Source organism: Amblyomma americanum, chromosome 4 (assembly GCF_052857255.1).
Source record: "Amblyomma americanum isolate KBUSLIRL-KWMA chromosome 4, ASM5285725v1, whole genome shotgun sequence".
Classification (NCBI taxonomy): Eukaryota; Metazoa; Arthropoda; class Arachnida; order Ixodida; family Ixodidae; genus Amblyomma; species Amblyomma americanum.
This window is the reverse complement of record NC_135500.1, coordinates 112,012,026-112,032,909: the sequence shown is the minus strand read 5'-3', so window position 1 is coordinate 112,032,909 and position 20,884 is coordinate 112,012,026. Positions and strand designations below refer to the sequence as shown.

The window sequence follows — 20,884 nt, the reverse complement described above, 5'->3', positions numbered from 1 at the left end:
CAGAAATCCTTGCCAACTCTGAATTTTCCGGCCGCAGTTTCGTACGCCAGACTGCAAGGTTGACTATGCTCCTACATTTTCAAGTAAAAGCTTTAAAAAAATTGATGACATTGCAACCTTGCAAGCAACGATTTTTGCTATGAAATGCATAGCTTCCTTAGTGCATGTGCCCTAAAGAAACTTTGCAGCCTTCTTAACCCCATTCCTAGACAAAATGTGACAGCATATAGGACTCCGGCTATGCAGTCTACTAATGAGTATCTAACGTTCTTGCGATTTTCTCGTCAGAACTGTGCTTAATTGTAGCAGGTTTTATTGCCCCTATGCGAGATGCATGAGCCATCACCTTCTAGAATGTTCGAATACCTTTTATTGTTCTACCATGTAGTGTTACAATAATTGAACCTACTAATACACCTTATTCCACCCACTTATTCGCACTAATCAGCATTAATTCATTTATATGTTGTGCACCGACATCAAAATTTCAGGTGCCCTCAGATTTTCAAATTTGGCGAAGTCCTGTGATTAGTCCGCTAGTGGTGACGCGATATTGATGACGTCACCTCTATTTCAATCTCATTCATTGATCGCGGGGAGTCCTCATACCACTACTGGCGCAATGGCACAGCGGCTAAGCGATGCGCCACTGCCACGACAGGTGGCTGTTTCAGAGAGCCGCCGGTGTGGCTTATAATAACCATCTTTCTTGTCCCGAGCTCCCGTAACGCACATGTGCAGCGCTACGGTGGGCAGATGGCGGTTGCATTAGATTGATTTGAATTAATTTCATTGCCATGTGCCGCGGGGGCAGGTAGCTCAGAACCCGCTGAGCAGGTTGCACATGCAATGCTGGCCAGGTTGTGATGACGTCACAAGGCCACGTTACTTCTCTAGAGCCACCAGAAAATTGCTGAGAGAAGAGGAAAATTTTTTGTTCGAAGACAACAGAAATGCTATGGCAATAAAAATACAGCACAGCCACACGTTTCATGGGTAATCATGCTGGCCGTACGTCATGGGAGAATATATATATATATATATATATATATTCAATTTAATGAAGACTCAGTTTATAAGTAGGTTTTGTTTGAGATGTCAAACGTTAAGAATTATCGGCTTTCTGAATTATGCTTTTATCGTAACCAAGAAAGCACCAGTGGAGAAAAACAGAGATGGGATACAAGCAAGTCTAAAATGCAAGGTTTCTTATTGCCCGTTCACGAGTTCTGTGGCGGATCCTTGGGCCTGGGAAGAACTCAACTCGTCTGATAACTTAAAGAAGGCATTGTATAGTAAGGATGTGCTGGGCTGGTATCGAAGTGGGTTGATCGTGCAAGTCTCAAGTCTAAAACGTCTTAATTACTGTTTATTGCGTTACAAATGGTGAATCATGGGCGAAGCTGGTTTGAACAGCCGTAAAACTTAGTCTGCCTGCGAGTCTAACGCTTTGCATTTATAACCGGAGTGGTGCATGTAACATTTCAGAGGCCAAAAATGTGGGACATCTTGCGACAATGGAGTTTGACTTTAATGTCACTTCGTCCTCTTTGGCAATAAACTCGGCGTCATAGGAGACCTAATTAATTACTTTAGTGCTGGAAAGAGATGGTTGCTCTCACCTGAAAGGAACGGAGCTCGAGGTATAATTTATAAAATCAAGCAGTTTTTAAGGCCGCATATTTATGTTGAATACCTTTCAATTTATACGTTTTTGGCCAAGTCCGAAAAGGCGGAGTAACGAGCAAGGTTTTTTGTGGTATTGTGGACGGTGCATTTGGCGCCCTTTGTGACGTCTGCCCAAGCATCAGGGTTTTATACTTCCCATTTTGGGAGTGCACGAAAGTATGTTGGCTTTAGAGAGGAGCATGAAATCCATGTGTCCAAACACGCGGAGCAAAGGACGCCCTATTTTGAAACACCGTCTTTAAACAAGACGCCGTACACAAACAATGCTACCTTTATCCGATCAGAAAGTTTACACCCCAGTTGTTCAAAAAAAGACTGGTTGCTGGAAGTACCCTTTCTTAATCATTCTAAAGGAAATGCCAAAATGAGAAGCTCTCTAATGTGACCAGTGCACACTGTGACACATATTGTTCTTTCCTACGGAAGATAATGCTCCAACAAGTCCAACTACTCATAATGGGAAAATTTTTAGAGCTCATGCACAAGACACTAGCTGAAGACGAATCGCATAAGGGAAGGCAGATCAACGTACGGCTGAAGACTCCGTCCTATGCTAGGTGTGAAGGATGCAGTGATCAATACTAGTCTTTATGTCCGCACTCTCTCCTTCTGTCGCCAGAGTATATTTTTACGTTGCTCTTGTCTCGGATGACCTAAAAGAGGGCGTAGAAAGAAACACATGGGTCTTGCTACCTGTGTAATCCCATAAGGGGAAAATGGGTCTTGAGTAATTTAGAGCTGATCCATTTTATTCCACACCGTCGACGGCCTTGCCTTACGTATTTATGCCGCACCCAAAAACTTGGTACACAGCTGAACATAGCAAAATAAACCGGAAAAAAAACTGTGGAATGCAATTAAACCGAAGTAAAAAAAAAAAACACAAGAGTTACGTCAACGTATTGTCGAGTTTAAACTCATGCATAATAGCCGAGTCATTATTTTTTTCTACTTCAAAGCGCGAATGCTGAAGAGATTACGAAGTGCTCCATGTGAAAGAGTGCAGCTTGCACTAGCGGGAATCAGTGTAGCTTTTGCAAGAGGACTCGCGCCATCGCGTCCTGCCCTATGTGAACGGCACGCTGATCAGTTATTCTAATAAGGTGTTACGAAACATAAACATAAAATTCTTAGCTGCATTTTTCTTCTAAGCGCTTAACCAAGATCAAAGTTGGAATAACTATGGCGTTGACGATGGACTTGTGCACTCTGCAATGTTTATATTTCTTAAGTGGTAAGGATGACTTCTGATGCACATATTTCTTTGGTGTGTTCTCTAATAATGCATTTGCCATCACTTCTATTCAATTCTATATATTTACTAACACCACCCTTAGCAGTGTCTTAATAGTCACGTAGTGCGATAGTTGCAACAAGAAAGAGGAAAAAATTGCAAGAAACGTAATATAGTTATAAAGCTCCGGAATATTTTCTTACGCGCAAGGGAAATAATAATAATAATAATTGGTTTTGGGGGGAAAGGAAATGGCGCAGTATCTGTCTCATATATCGTTGGACACCTGAACCGCGCCGTAAGGGAAGGGATAAAGGAGGGAGTGAAAGAAGAAAGGAAGAAGAGGTGCCGTAGTGGAGGGCTCCGGAATAATTTCGACCACCTGGGGATCTTTAACGTGCACTGACATCGCACAGCACACGGGCGCCTTAGCGTTTTTCCTCCATAAAAACGCAGCCGCCGCGGTCGGGTTCGAACCCGGGAACTCCGGATCAGTAGTCGAGCGCCCTAACCACTGAGCCACCGCGGCGGGGCAAGGGAAACAGGGGAAATATCAATTGGGCGAGTTAGTAAAGCTACAAAAAAATAGTAGCACATTATTTCGTCCTTGCGCGGAATAAAACGTCCATTTAATTTTTACACCGCCATCAGCGGGCGAAGACTAAGTGCGTGGAGATTGTGCTCTTTCCCATTGAATTTGGGCACTAAATCATTTTACATACATTTGCATGACAGTATTCGTACTGTGAGCTTCAGGAAGCCATAATTGCAAGGGGCCCATTCTGGAGAGCACAGAAGGCAAAAGGATGGCTATGGCACTCATCTCTACGAGTTAAGCGGCTACTAGAGCAACAAGCAGCAAAATACGTGAACACAGCAATATCGTTAGCATAACAGCAACGAGACTCTGGTGCCCCAAAAGCATAGTTCTACACATCTCTTATGCGAACGGTCTCGCCCCAACTCATCATAACTCTTCTTAAGGCGAGAAAGAGTTGCTGACTTATCCTGTCTGCCAGATTTTGGCAATTCCTATCATCCTTTTAGCAGACATTGGAAGAACACGAGTCTAATGGCCACATGCCCTGTCTTGTCTTTAGCCGCCAGGTTTTGGCAATGCCTATCATTTCTTTAGTAGAGATTGGAAGATCATGAGGCTTATGGTCACATTTAGGCTCAGAATTAATTTCTTTTTTTTCGCTATTTTTGGCAGACATAATCAGACATCCTGCACAAAAGCAACCAAACATTACACTGGAACGAATGGGGAACCGAGACACATCAGAGCAGCATAGCCATAAGCAGTAATAGGTACGGACAAGCAGCTGATGCGCATCACGCTGGTAGACCTTTGTTAACGCGTACGCATGTTACAAACCATTCATATAACAACACATAAAGTGCGCGCAAGATACACATGAGTGGAACCTGCATGTATAGCCGTCAGCACGTTCAACACGAACGCTCAAGCGCGTGTCTTCCACTGACATTAGTGCTGCTGGGCGTCGGCCGCTGGGCCTGAGACAAGGTTAAGGCGAACGCAAGCCACCAGCTGACTCCAACCACCGCAAATAGACCATCCAGAGTGGTCTCGGACACAGCGCCCAGCGCTCAGCGGTTCTAATGTCAGCACAAGACGCGCACTCAATCGTTCGTCTCAAACGTGCTGTTGTGGTACATTTGCGTACAGATGAATATAGACCGTGCTTCGACGCTCAAAGTCTTCGGAAGCGTTACCCAGCCAATATTATTCGATTTCTGATGCATGTTCATGTAAAATTGACTTTTTGCGCTTGAACCGCAAGGCCGGAAACATTTATTTTACCGTTAAGCGATTGGAAAAAAAATTATTTGAAGAATTTGCTGCAAGAATATAGTATTGGAATAGCAACGATCACAATAAAAAAGGGTTAGCAGATAGGAAACTATTTAGGGCAAGCATGCAATCGAATAGCCGCGAACCTTCTCAGAAAACAACGCCGCAAAAGAGAAATGGCGATTAGAAGAGTGTGCCGCGCTTGTCAGCATCTGAGGTACGTGTGTACAACGTGAGCTGCACTGTTGTTGTAGCTCTTCTGGAATTCTGAGTTACAATTGGTTGAGGGTAATGGGGATTAACGTCCCAAAGCGACTCGGGCCATGAGGGACGCCGTAGTAAAGGGCTCAGGGATTTCCACCACCTGGGGTTCTTTAAAAGCGCACTGGATCACACAGTACATGGGCCTGTAGCATTTCACCTCCATCGGAATGCAACCGGAGACACCGGAATCGAACTCCGTCTCTCGGGTCAGCAGCCGAGCACTAGAGTCACTGAACCACTGCGGCGGTTTCGAGTTACCATTATAGCGGTATTCAGGAGACGCCCGAATTAGGCGTGTTCTTTAAACAAAATAAAGGGAATTGTTCGGGCTGGAAAAATAGACCATACCAGAGGGAAGTTCCACAACCCACAGGCCGGCTACGGCTCGCCAGAGTGAAAGTAAATGGCGCCTTAATTCGTCTCTAATTGCGCTGTTCCAAACAAGCAAAAACTGCTTTTCAACAAACCGGTGGCTGTGCGGGAAACAGAAATGGGGTGTAGAAAAAACTCGCAGCCATTCCTAGCCACATTCCTAAAAATGAAATAAAATATTATAAAATAAAATAAACGTTTTCCTTTCCAATCTTTATTTTGTTCTAAAATAACCGCTTATCTATCAAGCCATATAATGAATGACTGCGATCCTCCACTGTATCATTTGCATATCACATCAAATAATGCCAACTTTAGTCCTAGCGTTATAAGCACTTTATCTTTCCAATTTAACTCACTTTGCCATTAAATGAAACGAAATCCATTTTGCAATGCACCATTTTTTGTGCAAAAGTGCACATGGCACTGATAAGTGAGAAGACAAATTCGAACCATTCCTTTATGCAACAGACGGCAAGCTAAACTCAGTATCACAGCCATTAAGTGTTCGGCAGGCTCCGAATTAAAAGTGGTGAGAGCTTTTTTAATCTCGTGCCTTGGATATGTCTGCTAGGGTATCATAGTTTGATAAATGATACTACCGACTTTGAATGACGCAAAGGCAGCTTGGCCATAGAGCGCCAATGCAGGAGGTAGTTCTTGCCCACACAATGTAGGGTAAAATATGCTTATTTCTAACATTTCGTCCCAGAAAAGCTGAGCATCGAAGCATACAGGAAGTTCAACACGGGCGATATGTTCTCTCCAGTCATGTGCATCTGCGGCATGATACACGCGCAGAAATGCTAGTTATTTGCTAGCACCAGCAGATTCTACACTCATTTTGTTTGCTTGCCTCTCTTTATTAGAAGAGTAACGAATCCGCTCAAGTTAGCCTGGCCACGGGAAATGCATCAATCCACATTTCATTACTGTGATCCTCTTAGATGGCTTGCAAGTACTCTTCGTACAGTGTTCCGCATATTGTACAACGACTGTTTTTTTTTTCACGAATAACAAGCTTATATTCTTTCTCCATTTCAATTAGTTTTCGTTTGTTCTACGGTGGTTCTTCTTATCTTGTGCTGCTTATCGTATTCTAACACGCACAACCATATACAGTTGAATCTCGTTATAACGAAGTTGAAGGGGCTCGGCGATTACTTCGTTACAGCCGTAGCTTCGTTATAGCCTGTGTTGAACGAGCTTTGAATTGGAATCGTCATTCCTTAGTCATATCTGTTATTTCTTCATAAACGGTTTCGTTATAGGGGGGTTCGAATTTTTTCTGATCCACCGTAAAACCCGCTATTGTGTAAGGTCTAGCTAGCATGACCACCGACAGAAATAAAGAAGTAGAACAAGATATGAATAAATAAATAAATAAAAATACAATAATAAGAGCAGTGAACATTGCTTTCGGAACCGAAGTATTGACTCACAACGTCGCCATTATGTTGTAAACTCGCTCTGGCGTTCGTCGCAAGCAGCTGGGGTTGCAAGCAGCAGGTGTGTATCCTGTATCTTTGATTACAAACATCGATCTTAGGCTACTGGATTGCTCCGTTCGTGTTTGTGTCCAGCATGGGTGATAAGCCTCCTTCTACCATAAAAGAACTTGTAAAGGCTATGACTGACTTGCGTGCACAGTTTGACTTTAAGCAAAGTGAACTAAAGCAAGATTTAAAACATGTGATTGAATCTGAAATGGAATCTGTCAAAACTTCAATGGGCTTTATCAATGAAAAGTTCGAAGAATTTAGAACAGAGATCTCTGAGCTCAAAAAGACCCTGTCTGACGTGAAAAACGTAAACCAGGAAATGAAAAAAGAAAACAACCGACTCACAAATGAAGTGAAAACTCTCAGGCACGAATTAACTGAACTGCAGCAGTACAGTAGAAGAAATAACCTTGAAATCAAAGGCATCCCTCCAGCACCCAGTGAAAATCTGATTTCAGTGATGACATCGATCTGTCATCTCCTGAGCACCGAGTTCGATGAATCCGATGTTGATGCTATCCATCGTGTGCCCTCAAAAAACAAGGACGAACCCAACATCATTGTTAAGTTTGCCTCCAGGAAAGTGAGAGACAGCATTCTGAAAAAAGCGAAAAAGCAACGGCTGAACACTACACTTCTGAGCTTTGATGATCACGAGAATCCCGTGTTCATCAACGAACATTTGTGCCCGGCAATCAAAATTTTGCTAGGTAAAGCACGGAAAGCCAAAAAGGAAAAACAGTGGAAACACACATGGGTATCTGATGGCAAGATCCTGATGCGCAAGACAGATACCTCGCATGTTCTACATATAACCTGTGACGCTGATCTTGCTCAGGTAGTCTAGAAACATGGCTTTTTCCGTTGAGGAAATCAGTGCTAAGTGGCGCGAGAGCGAAAACCTTTCCATTTTTCATTGCAATGTCCGCAGCATAAATAAAAATCTAGACCAACTCACTGAACATTTATCGCAACATTCTTTCCAGTATGATCTTATCGCTGTAACTGAAACCTGGCTTAAGAAAGGAGAAATACCGTACATACCGGGTTACACAACGCTATCTTTACCAAGAGATAGCACCGCACGAGGGGGTGGCGTTGCTCTTTTTATAAAAAACGGCATACATTATCAACAACTCTGGGATTCCTCTCTGAGCTCTAAAACCACGGAAGCACTTTTTATTCGCCTTAAGACAGACGTCGTAATAGGCGTGGTATATCGTCCGCCAAACACGTGCACAAGTCAGTTCATATCTGATATGGAGTCCATTCTGGTTCCTCTGATGTCTTTTAATAATCAGTTAGCAATAGTTGGTGATTTCAATATCGACTTATCAAAGGATGACTGTCCAGATTATATTTTCTTACTGGAATCGTTCAACCTCAAGAACGTTATCAATGTGCCCACTAGAATTACACATCAGTCTGCAACAATTATTGATTACATCTTATGTAACCGTGATATGGATGCCTTTGCTGGTGTTTGTAACCAAAACATAGCTGATCACTGTTCAACTTTTCTGTTCTTGCCACGGTCGGGTATCGATTGTACTTGCCCTACCCATACCAAAGTATTTTCATGGGTGGACTACGCGCATGTCAGGCGTTTGCTCGAATCTATTCATTTCGAAAATCTGTGTCACAGTGACGTTCACACTGAATTTGCTAACTTCGTATCTGCTGTTTCCGATGCAATTACTAAGTCTGCGCTGAAGTTTTCTCGGCGCAACTATAAACATGCCATATGTCCTTGGATTACTGAGGAAATACTCACAGTATTGAAAAAAAAAAGGATTCATACTACAATAAGCTCAAAAACAACGGAATAAATGCTTATTACTTGAAACAGTTTAAGTATTACAGAAACAAATCCGTGGCGCTGATGAGAAAATCAAAGAAATTGTATTATACTAATTTGGTTAATCGTCAAGGAAATGACACTAAGCAAGTATGGAAGATTGTAGGAGAAGTTACGGGAACAGTTAAAAGAAAACAGATCGTTCCTGACAACTTGTCAATAGAGACTGCAGACCAGTTTAATCAGTTCTTCACAAGCTACGGTCAGAACAGTGCGCAACCTACTCCCTTAGCTTCAGTGGCATCCGGCGTACCTCGATGTATTAATAATGAATTCAGTTTCCCGAACATTACTAGCGATGAAGTTGCAAGTGTTGTGGCGAACATGCCCACGAATAAAGCGGCCGGGCCAGACGGCATAATGGCTAAGGTAATCAAGGACAACATTGATTTGTTTTGTGTTCCTTTGTGCAGAATATTCAATCACGCGATACACTTTAGCTTATACCCCGATACTTTAAAAGTGGCAAAAGTTGTTCCGATATTTAAAACTGGTGACCCTAACAACCCGTCTAGTTACAGGCCAATATCTGTACTAAGTGTCGTCAATACCATTTTTGAAAAATTAATTGCTTTCCAACTGAAAACCTTTCTTGATGCTAATCATATTATATGTCCTCAGCAACACGGATTTGTTTCTAGCAGGTCCACGTCCACGGCTGTGGTTACTCTATCACAGCTTATCCTATCTGCTCTTCATAATCATAATGTTGCTGTAAGCGTATTTATAGACATCAAAAAAGCTTTCGACACAGTCTCACACTCCATTCTTTTAATGAAACTGAAAGCATATGGTGTGCGTAGCGGGGCACTTGAATTCTTTAAAAGTTATCTTCCTTCACTACAGCAGCAAGTTGTCCTCAAACAGTTCAAGTCTGCATACCAAACTGTTAAGTGTGGTGTACCCCAGGGGTCAGTTCTGGGACCGCTTTTATTTTCAATCATTATTAATGACCTCCCCAATGCAATACAGTGTTCTCAAATTTTGATGTATGCGGATGACACTGCACTTATCTTTACTGGCAACTCACTTGAGTCCATAGAAAAACCTATTAACAATGAACTCCAACGTATTTCGACCTGGTTTCGTAATAATCATCTAACTTTAAACACTGAAAACACTAAATATGTTATTTTTCGTTCAAAACAAAAGTGTATTGAATCAAGTTATTTTTCTATATGTGTTGACAACAATGTTATTGATAGTGTGTCTTCTTTTAAATATTTAGAGGTCATGTTTGACTGCCACTTGTCTTGGAAGGAACAGGTGCACAATGTGTGTAAAAAGATTGCGTACGGTTGTTTTACCTTGGCTAAGGCATGGCGGCACTTTCCACCTGCTATTCTTAGATCACTGTATTTTTCATTATGTCACAGTCATCTCAGTTATTGCAGTGAATCATGGGAAATCACATACAAAACGTATTTAACACCATTGCTAAGACTACAAAAACGTGCCTTGAAAACCATGGGATTACCTTCTTCGAATAGTTCTAACAATAACATTTTTGACGCAATGCAAATCATGTCATTCAAACCCTACGCGATTACAAAATAGCTCTCATGGTTAATAATATTATAAATACCAACTACCCCTTACCTCTTGGTGCATTCAGTATTCCCGTCCGCAACACTAGACAAGCCAGCAATGGCAATTTTAACCTTCCAATTTGCCATAATGCGTACGGAGAAAGACGAATAGAATTTACAGGAGCGAAAATTTGGAACTCGTTGCCAATTGAAATAAAGCAAGCTAGGAATTTCAAACTGACATGCAAGAAACATTTTTTGGGAATGGAAGCAAGGCTACAAAGTTAGTTTTTCTTCAATGTGTTTGTGATTGCTGTCCTATATGTTATTTTGTATTGGACCGCTTACTAGCCTCATTGGCTATCGGTCCAAATATCTGTGTATACATTTTGTTTGTGTTACTCAGTAAAGTCTTCTTCTTGACTCTCTTAAATTAGCGAACCCCAACACAGAGTTCCTCATAGTGCTTTGATATGCACTCACTTGAACATGGACCTGCAGTGGACGATCGCCGGCAGCAGAACCACTGCGCACAACACCACCAGGAAGGTCAGCTTGCTGCTTGCCATCAGGTCGCTCGGTCGGCTCGTCGGATTTCTGCGCACAAGAACAGGCCGCGGCTGAGTGCCACCGTGAGAGCACCGTTCGCCATGCGCCCACAGCGACAGGCGCTTTATATTTGAGCTCGCCATGGCCGCACGGGGGCGCCAGCGAACACCGCTGCACCTGACCTTTTCCCCCCAGTCTGAGCGGAGCACAGGAGAGGAACGGCTCGGCCCTCCTCCTTTGTCTCCTGCCCCTAACGAGAACGAAACCACAGCACGCAAACAGAAGGCGTATGACGTCACGTGGAAATGAATCTCCTATCTAGGCTGGCCGACTTCTCGAGTGAGCTTGACCGCAGAAGCCTGCAGATCATCAGGGACCTTGTTATGAAAGTCCATTCAATGCGACCTATAGGTCATTGACGACACCCTTTTTCCTGATTACGCATAGAAAACCTCGTCTTTCAATGCTATAATTATATATTATATTATTATATTATATATTATGTTATCTATTACCATATTTTATATAATAATATTTTATTATATATTATTATAATTATATAATAATATACAATATAAAGCATTATGTACCACTGTACAAGCTATATACATAACGCGCGTTCATACGATATATCTCCAGAGTTCCTACCAGGAACACAGGGAAACGGCTGGAAAGACAGCTATGTTACATTTAATGCGTTTTCATCGACGTAACATACTCAACTAAGGCGTACGTAAGGAACGTGTATTTCCAGAAAAGTATCATTGGGTGGAGTGCAGAATATTATTTCACCCCGTTCATTTGATCCCGTTCATATTTCGAGTTTGCAAGGGCTCACGTTAACACATCTCTCACTCTCGCCCCTGCCTCTTCCTCCACCCTCTGGAGACCTTTAATAACACAACAAACTAAATGTTCTAAGCGCTCAAGTTATTCCCACTAAAATCTTAAACCACTCAGGCCAATATATGAATTTTATGCCTGTAATACGTGTGTATAGCGCGTCAATCCTGCGCCTCATTACATCATTCCTATTCAAGCTGCGCACTTCGGACGGCTGCAAATCATCGAGGACGTCCACAGTGCTTCTAACATCGAACAAATGAGCGATCGTACAGAAACGGCCTTGCCGGGAAATTTCAAAGCACCCACAATTGGCCTGGCCAGCATCCAGGCTCCACGCTCAAGTTACGTTGCATTCCCTGTGAAAGCAGCGCGGATGTAAAATGAGCGGCTTTTCCGCTAATTGCACCTCATTTACGCCAGCCACATTCTTCGCGGACACAGCACTTTTGTGAAGCCGTGGTAGCAGGCTACGGGGATGTGCTAGATGCGTGAGGACGAAAAATCTCTGGGCCGTGGGCAGTCAGCGTTGGCTAGGAGGAAACACCGCAGCTCATATCAACTGCAGCAATTTCACAGGCCCCAGTGAACAAACCAGGACCCGAATAAGCTGCGCATCTGGTCATCACGGTCATAACAGTGACTGTCGCAATAACTCCTTTTTATTTAGATCAATTTTAATCACTAGACACTTTGCACATGCCGTTCGTTTGTCTTGTTTCTGTGCTCTTTGCGCCGCGATGTCGGGATAAACATAGACCAAATACTTCGCAACAGAATGTGGCTTTACATTGCGTGATTGTCTGGCTGTTTGGCAAGGAAGCTTTTGTGCGATTCCAGCTGCCTGACGAGGCTGATATGTATATAGAGATTCATTACGAACTGATATTCGCAGCCATTAAAACGTTAGTAAAACAAGACAGGTGTTTACTGAGAGCAGTCTAAAGAACAAACATGTTTACTTCATATGTTATGGTGTAGCCCATATGGTGCTGATCCGAGGACTCTTAACTGGTCACTCAGATTCGCATTGTGTAGAAAAAATGCAAAAGTAGGCTCTTTGTTGCACAAATAAAACGTATCACTTAAAGCAGAATTTGGAACAAAATCCAATTTCAGAAATCTTTTAAGTCCATATTTTCTGAATTATATTAATCTCTCCTGCCTCCGTGAAAGATATTTCATGTGGTGGGCCGCTCTGCGCATGGAAAGATGAGATTTGGTAAGGACACTCCGTATCGAGCAAAAACTCTTACAAAATCCAAAACGAGAACCAAAGTGCAACGAAACAGTTCAGGGAGTTTTCAGCTGCCTGCAATAGCAGGTTGATCCCAAAGACAACTAGTGCAGACCATTGTCTTCACGTGACGGCATCCATTAACACTGTGCGTTGCTCTTCTACGTTGGCTGCTGCGTGCTCACTGACTCGTCAATCACAGCTCATTCGCCTGGTCATTGGTACTTCCAGTGGTTGTCAGGCTCGTCGTTTGTATTTTTGTAATCCGAACTTTATTATCCAGCTTAGATTGCTTGTCGTAATCTTCTGGTTTCCCATTAATGCTGCCTTCAGGTATGGGTCGAAGATATTAGGATAAAGCTTATCAATTATTTCGCTCTGTGGCCGATATAAGATATTGTGCGGTTGCGATTAACGAAAGAAAAAAAAGGTAGCAGGCACGTGTAGGAGGTAACCTGGGGAGATACTGTTGTGACGGCTCAGAATCGAATGAACCTCAATCCGCTTTCATGCTTCACTTGACACGCATTACTAGGCATTGCATCGCCTCCTCTATGTAATAAAAGAAACATTCGCAGTATTGCCGTCTATCGTCGTCGCATCTTTGCAGCGATATTACTGTACCTTAGCCATAAATAGGTACTATTGTTTACGTCAGCCCCACCGATACGACTGTAACAAGTCTTGCCTCGATATAGGCGGCTGAGCGGATCAAGGCCGACGCTCTGGTTATCACGATCGCCTGTCTCATTTGCCAATTGCCGTGGTGTAGCGGCGTGATCACCTAATGCACGTAAAGGCTGCTCTGCTTGCATGTCCTCCACGTATCTGTTTCCAGAGTCATAATTTAGTTACGCAAGGCCAGTCCGGACTTCGCCCACTTAGCTACGCTTGCAGTACAGGACGACTGGATAATTGATCCCAGACGCCCTGCTTGCGGTTCGAGGTGGAGGGCGCAGCGTCCGCGGCAGGTGAACTTTCTGCGGACTGAGTACGACTGGCCGACCCTGGCTGCCTGCTAGATCGACACGGGGTGGTATATATCGCAGCTTCCCGCAGATGATTCTTGACTGCTTTAGGCGAGAGGCCAAAGCTTCGGAGCTACGAGTTTCTGCAAACTCTGGTTGCAGATGCGCTCGAGAGAGATTTGTGCACCAGTAACTCGCCAGCGAAGCGCAATCAGGGAATTATTTCTCCCCGCAGAAGGCAGGTAGGAGGAGAGAGAGGCGAAGACGGTAGTCACTAATTGAGCAAATGTAAATGCCGTAAAGCGCGTGATGTGTAGCAGATGGCGAAATTGCCCGCTGTAATGATTCAACCAAGGGGTCTTGCCCTTCTTTTTTTTTTTCTGGGAGTGAATAAACAGCTTGCGAATTAATGCGACGTGCTGATTTGTTCGAAAGGAGAGCATTCCAGGTGCCCTGATTGCATGCTTATGCGCGACCGACGTCGATTAGCCCACACTGCCGGAAATTAACTCCCTTGTTCGTAGCTTACAGATGGAGTAAGGTTGCACCTTGTTCCCAACCAAAGAAACCCCTCGTTGCTTGCAGAAAATTGTTTTTATGTTGACCCCGCCACGTTTGGCGACAGTAACCGCCCTTTAGTTGTACTACTACCCATTAGCTTCCTATTTCGCCACTTGCACTGGTTAACTTTCACATTTGCAGAGATTAACATTACTGGGTTCCAAGCAAATAATTTGTTGTCCTTTTTAGTTCCCCACTGAGCAGTCAATTTTAACGCAACACTGAATACACGTTTGCGGTTACTGTAAAAGCTTAATTCATGCTAAGCTACCGGATAAGCGTAGAAATTAGCAGATGCGCACAATTGTTTAGCACTGGAGTCAACCTACGAGAAATGGAATGAAGATTGCAGATCAAAGAAGAAAAGCGGTGAAAACTTGAACTCAGATTTTCAACTCCTTAAGATACCAGCCCTGAGGAAACCTGTGGCTTCGTTATCATTGATAGAAGAGGATAGCAACATAGTAATCACTGCAAGAAGAGCATGAAAAACAAGCTTGCATATGCAGTGTGTTTGCAAGGTGTCTCATTTCTCGCTGCGTGCGCGAGTTATTTTCCGTATGTGCTCCACTAGACCTGTCACACCTCATGCGACTTTGCTCTGTTGTTTAAAGTGCATTGTAAAATTGCAGTAAAATATGATTCAGTGAGAACGACTACGCGAATCGTATATTTTGAAATGTGTCACGCATCCATCTCATGCGGCAGTCCCGGACTGTATACTTGTTATATAATTGTTACAGATATGGATGCTCGTCCAAGGGGTTGACTGTTCGCGTAGGAAAAGCACACCACACTCCGGCTCCGCCGTCCAGCCACACATACGTATGCCGTATTGCGCAATTCCCACATCATGACTAGTCAAAAAAGCGTTATCTTTCAGGGCTGGATAATGGCTGTCTTCATTTTGTTTGTTCTCCTATTAAGTAAAGGAAAAGGTTCTGCAGCAGAGACTCAATTTATGAGAGTAAATGCCACGAGAACAAGGTGCCCACGCGTCACATGCTCCCTTAGCCAGACGTTCTTCTTTTCGTGGAACGCGTCGCGAAGGCTGTGTAATGCGCACATCATAGCTTTCACGTTCGAGAACGAGGACCTGTGAAGCACGGTGAAGCTGGATAATACCATAAGTTCATCGTGCCTACCTCAGGATCCATTCTATGTAAAATCCAGTAAGGTGGAAAAAGCCACCTAAATTATGACAAGCTTCTGCTTTGTTGTGTCGGTAGTGGTACCGGCATGCGCAATCCGAACTTTAGCCTTCCCTTAAAACGGGTATCAAGAAAGCGAGCTCCGAAAGAAGTCAAAGGAGAACGACAGCACTTACGCGCTACCTAAGAATATTCAACTTCCCCTTTTGCGTGTGTGAGTGTCTGTATCTTGTTTCGAAAGGACCCTTTTAAGTGTTCGAACGCCACTTTGTACAGAAACTTTGGTGCAAGAAGAAAAAAAAAGAGTCGAAGAAACTCGACAAAGATGCTCCTGGCCTGATTACAATGCGCAATTCATTATCATTTATAACGAAGCCTGTCGCGACCACTCAGGGCTTCGTTTTACTTTTGTCGAGAACTTTTTGTCGTGTCTTTTTGTCGCGCAAGTTGCCACGTCCTCGCCAGCTTAATTCATCTCGGCTCTGCCTTTGAGTAGGGGGCCAATTAAACACTCGCGACACGTGTGCGCCAAACTTGATCGACAATTCGGGGACCCAGAGGCGAGGCACCCAACGGGTCTCCGCTGCCACCGCGCGCTACGGACGGTCATAATCCGCGCTCGGGCCCTGCTGGCGGACTGGGTCGTGCTAATTACCCCGGCGCTTCGCTGCGAAGCTGTGTAAGCATTCCTCTTGCTTCCCGCACACTGCGTACTATTATTTCTTAAATTTCTTTCGTCGTCACCGTGTCGTACAAAGCGCTTTTTCTTTGTGCTTGTTATTGACTTTATGCTAAGAGAGAAATGGATACAGCGTCGGCACCTTTAATATTTCTCGTTCACGAACAGTGGCGCCCCTCTGCGTGGAAGCCGGAAGTGTGAGAAAGGCACGTCGTGGAGTTCGTTTGAATCGAGAGGGCAATTACTGTGTGGTAGTGAATAGAGTGTAATCATGTTCAAGGGTTCAAGAAGCCTAAGTGTAACAAAAGAAAACACAAACTGAAGAGTAGTGTAGAAGACAGTCTATATGAAAGTTCATGGTGTCCGTGGCGAAACAGCGCAGGAAAGCGAAAGCGCCCCCCCCCCCCCTTCCCAAGAAAAGAAAAGCCTAGAGAATGAAATTTCTGCGGAGAAGAGGCTAATAATGATGAACAAGAAACGATAATTCCGCGAAAGGGATGTCGGAAGTCTTGACGTCTTGCGCTTGTGCTGAAGACTGACAAATTATCAAGGAAAATGACAAGAATGGGCCAAGAAGACAAGGCAGAAAGGCAAATAACCGCCAGAGTTGATATAAGAATACGTATAGCAGAGCCCAACGCAGACAAAAGGCTACGACCACAAATCTCGAAAGAAATTTCTATGAAACAAGGTACACCTTGCTTGAGTGTTCAGCTAACGAAATGTAACTTAAGTCTTCTTCCCCCTAAAAGCTTCTTCTCCCAACCGCATATTTCACTGTAGGCGTTGTTTACATCCAAAGAATGTCGCCTACTCATTCATGACCGTTCATCACTTTTTGCCGCTGTGTTTGGCGCATCATAGCCATATTTGCTTTTGCGCCATTAAAATCAATATAACTTACTAACTAACTTTTTGCCGCTTTTTGTTGTCATGTATGCGTGCGTGAGTCTGGTGTAAGATCATTAAAGGCGGCCATAGTTTAGGGTGTTCAGTCAGACACTCTTATCTCAAATTGAAGCCGCCGGTCATTCATCGTATCCCCTGGCCAAGCACAAAATTATTCCAAATTGCTGGGTAGAAAACGGTTCGAAAACTTCAACAAGCAACAAATCGTAAAACAAAACTTGTGTTGCCATCGTTTATTATTAAAACAATAAAAATATAAAAAACTAAGTATTAAGAAAAATTCCCGTATATTTCTGTGCTAAGAGTATGATCGGCATGCAAGAATACGTGATTAATCAGTGTGAAGACTGTGCAAGAGCCAAATACTTTCACTGAATCACCATGCAGAATTCCTTCCCGATGTTCGCGACTAACATTAAATTCTTTAGGCGACCATAGCGGGTATTCAGTTTATTCCTTTGTTCCCGTATCCCAGAGGGCACTGGAACTTCTTCGGGCGCCCTGCGGAGGTCCTAAATGTCTGCCGGACGTCATTGCGGGTTTTAGTGTTAATTGGAATGTCACTCTTGTCCGCTGTGAAGCGCGTCCGTGCATTACGTTTTAGTGCCAAAAATACTAAAAAATCATTGCCAGTACTCAAATCCGCCATCAGGTGAGCCGCGTTAGGCGTTTCTGTAAGGTACCGTGAGCTAGCAAGTGCCACTACCCACTATGTAAACAAGAGCAGAAAGACTGGAGTGCGAAATCTGCTCTCTTTTGCATCCGTAAGGCGCACTTCCGATTGGCGAAATAAAAGGAATAACAGTGCAAAACGAAAAAGTGGCCAATCAATTCTGCACATGGCCAGTTTATGGCTCCGTAGTAGCGTCGCCGCTCGAAGCGTAATAAAAAAAAGCGCTCTTTTTTTTTCTTTTCGTTTTGACCGGATTATGATCAGCCTTAGAGCTAGCCACTCCATAGCCGTTTGCGATTATAGGGGAGGAGGATGGCAGTGGGGTCATACCTTAAAAAAACTCAAAATAAATTTAAAAGCAAGCTCACATCCTGATAAGTTTTTGTAAGCGAAAGCAAGAATTTCCAAAAGAGATTTGCCCAATTAGCGAACGACTATAACTTTCGTAATGAACCGTTTTTTTGTGACGTTTTGGACAGCCACATTATTCAGTGCTCATAAGCTAGGAAATAAAGATAACACTTGAAAAATAGCCATAACAGAGGCAGCAAACTTTTTACGTTTAATAGTGAGAGAAATTCCTTTCGCTTCGTACCTGTTCGGCGTGAGTGTGCACACCATACTGAACTATAGTTACCCCTACTCCGCTGCTGCTGCAACGTAAAATGGGACGAAAGGAATGGACATCGAAAACCCATGCCTGCAGTCTAAGAAATTACTAGCATGCTTTATGGCAGATTGCTTGGTTAGTGCCTGCTTTTCTAGTACAGCCGTTTACGACGGGTGTCTGCAGAGAACATGGCGCTAACAGCTTTTAGAGTAAGCATGTGATTGCTGTTAGCACCGAATCAACATTATTCTATTCCAATTCTTTTGACACATTTTTTGTTAAATATTGGTAATGCTCAAGACAGTGCGGCAATGCTGCACGCAACTACGTGTTTATTGTCATTTCTAGAAACTGTTGTCATAATCTGACAGCACTCTGGAACCAAGTAATCCCAAATAATGCTGCCTATCAGCCGTGTCCTTGTAGCGACATTCCTTTTTGCTCCCACATTGCACCAAGGGCTGTGACTCTACGCTTAGTCAACAAAGTACCGACTCCGCCGACCGTGCGCCTGAGTTCTCGTGGCCAGAAGGGGGACGATGATGTGTGCTTTTGTGCACTGCTACAAACACCCCCAGCATAAATTAGGGTCCAAACAATTGATTCACCACGATGACCCGGAGAACGACTGGTGCGACCGATTAAAATGGCGTATTCCATTCGGATATCCGGAGCAGCTCTTCGAATCAGCGGCAGAGTAAGATAACTGTCGCGGTGGAATCAGAACATTGGGTTTGCAATCTAAACACGAATTAGGCTAAATGAGAGTAAAAGGGTATGAACTCTCTTTTTGCGCACTGCCTTTTAGAGCCAGGCTATTCTGCCAAGGCGTAGGCTTGGTTGCATGGATATTCTGCCGCCTCGACGTAGACTGCGTTTTCGTTGTCCGCGTGTTTTCTATACAGGGCTTTTGCGCGTGCTTCACGTCTTTCCCGGTTATGGGTTGGGTGTACGTTTTTAGGTAACGGGTTGACGATTAGCTTTTCCTTGATTTGTCCTTGATTTTGTTTTTTCCTTGATTCTGCCGAAGCCTCCGCGGTGCCTCAGCAGTTATGGCGATAGGCTGCTGACCGGAAAGACGCGGGTTCGATCCCGGCCGCGGCGGTGAAATTTTTATGGAGGCGAAATTCTAGAGGCCCGTGTACTATGCGATGTCAGTGCACTTTGAAAAACCCCTGGGGGGGGGGGGGGGAATTGAAATTTCCTAAGCTCTTCACTACGACGTCCCTCATATCTCGAGTCGTTTTGGGACGTTAAACCCCCATAGCGAAACGGATTCTGCCGAAGTCCTAGAGTATACTTCTTCGTCTATAAGTGTTGAATACTTACACTCGCGACGGAAACGCAATGCCTCTTCAAAACAAATGAAATTCTAGCAGTTACAAAGGCTATAACTTAGGTTTTTGGTCGCTAATATTTGATAACCTTATCTCTGCTACGTTTAAAAGCCTCCTCCTATTCCTAACTGCATCAAGTTACTATGCCATTAAGTGAGAACATGTCTTCATTGGTAGCAGTAAGCATTTCGTATGCTTGAAATTAGGAATTTACCTCGGGGCTTGGGCCTCATGCTTTGCCCCTAAAAAAGAATGCGCTAGACGACAGTGCACTCCCTTTTTACTCCCATGAGCTAATTCGTGTTAAGATAGGAATCAAATCATCCATTGAAACATGCTCTTCGGTTTGGCGACGCAGGGAAACTTGCATCCGGTCATCGAATAGAATAGGCCATAAGTCTGCTGAGAGCCTGGCCGTGTCCGATGTAACAAAAATGATTTTGCCTATGACAATGACGTCACCAAATTGCCTTTCCACTCTTTCTGTCTGTCCCACACGCAAGCTTTGCTGTCGTTTTTCTCAGAACTACTCGTCTTCTCTGTGTGTTGTCATTCGGCTTTACGTAAATAGCAGCGTCGATGTCATGCCAAGTAAGCCTGACGGGTCGCGTCTTGTTACGTCATCAGTAGGCGGTTAAGTCCCGCCTATTAAAAAGCGGTTAGTTACGTCATTAGTTCTCGTATTCTCCGAGTCTTCCGCGTAGGTCTTTCGGAAAGAAGGTCCGGTGCCCGCTAGCAACAACAATTCTTATAAAACAAGCGAAAGATCTGGTTAACGCTCCTCAGCATCCCAGGAGGTGTTCGTTCCTTTTCCCCAGCCGAAAGCCGCCGGCATCACCAAAAATAGGTGCGCACTGCCAGATCAACGGCCGAGACCCGCGCCCCCAATCTCACTGCCTCGTCTAAATAAAAAAAAAACGTGCGCACAAACCTTCATGGCTGTTGGTTCGGCAGTAACGGACTCAACCCTGAATAAGTACTCTTTATGCCGGATTCTAGATGAGGAGTTCCAAAAATGTACAAACCTGCTTTCCTGTACCAGAGGAATTCCTGGACAATGGTGGCATGGCGTGTTCAAGGGGCAATAATTAGCCGCAGTGCTA

At 43.9% G+C, this 20,884-nt stretch overlaps 1 protein-coding gene across 5 annotated transcripts in view; it reads right to left on the bottom strand.

The window, feature by feature from the left end:
* The window catches only part of LOC144128214 (uncharacterized), a 186,467-nt gene that overhangs the window by 12,941 nt on the left and 152,642 nt on the right, over positions 1-20,884 (bottom strand). For all 5 annotated transcript variants that reach the window (XM_077661440.1, XM_077661441.1, XM_077661443.1 and 2 more), the window contains exon 2: positions 10,748-10,861. In XM_077661440.1, the coding sequence (XP_077517566.1) occupies positions 10,748-10,861 (114 nt within the window). The remainder of the gene's footprint in view (positions 1-10,747; positions 10,862-20,884) is intronic.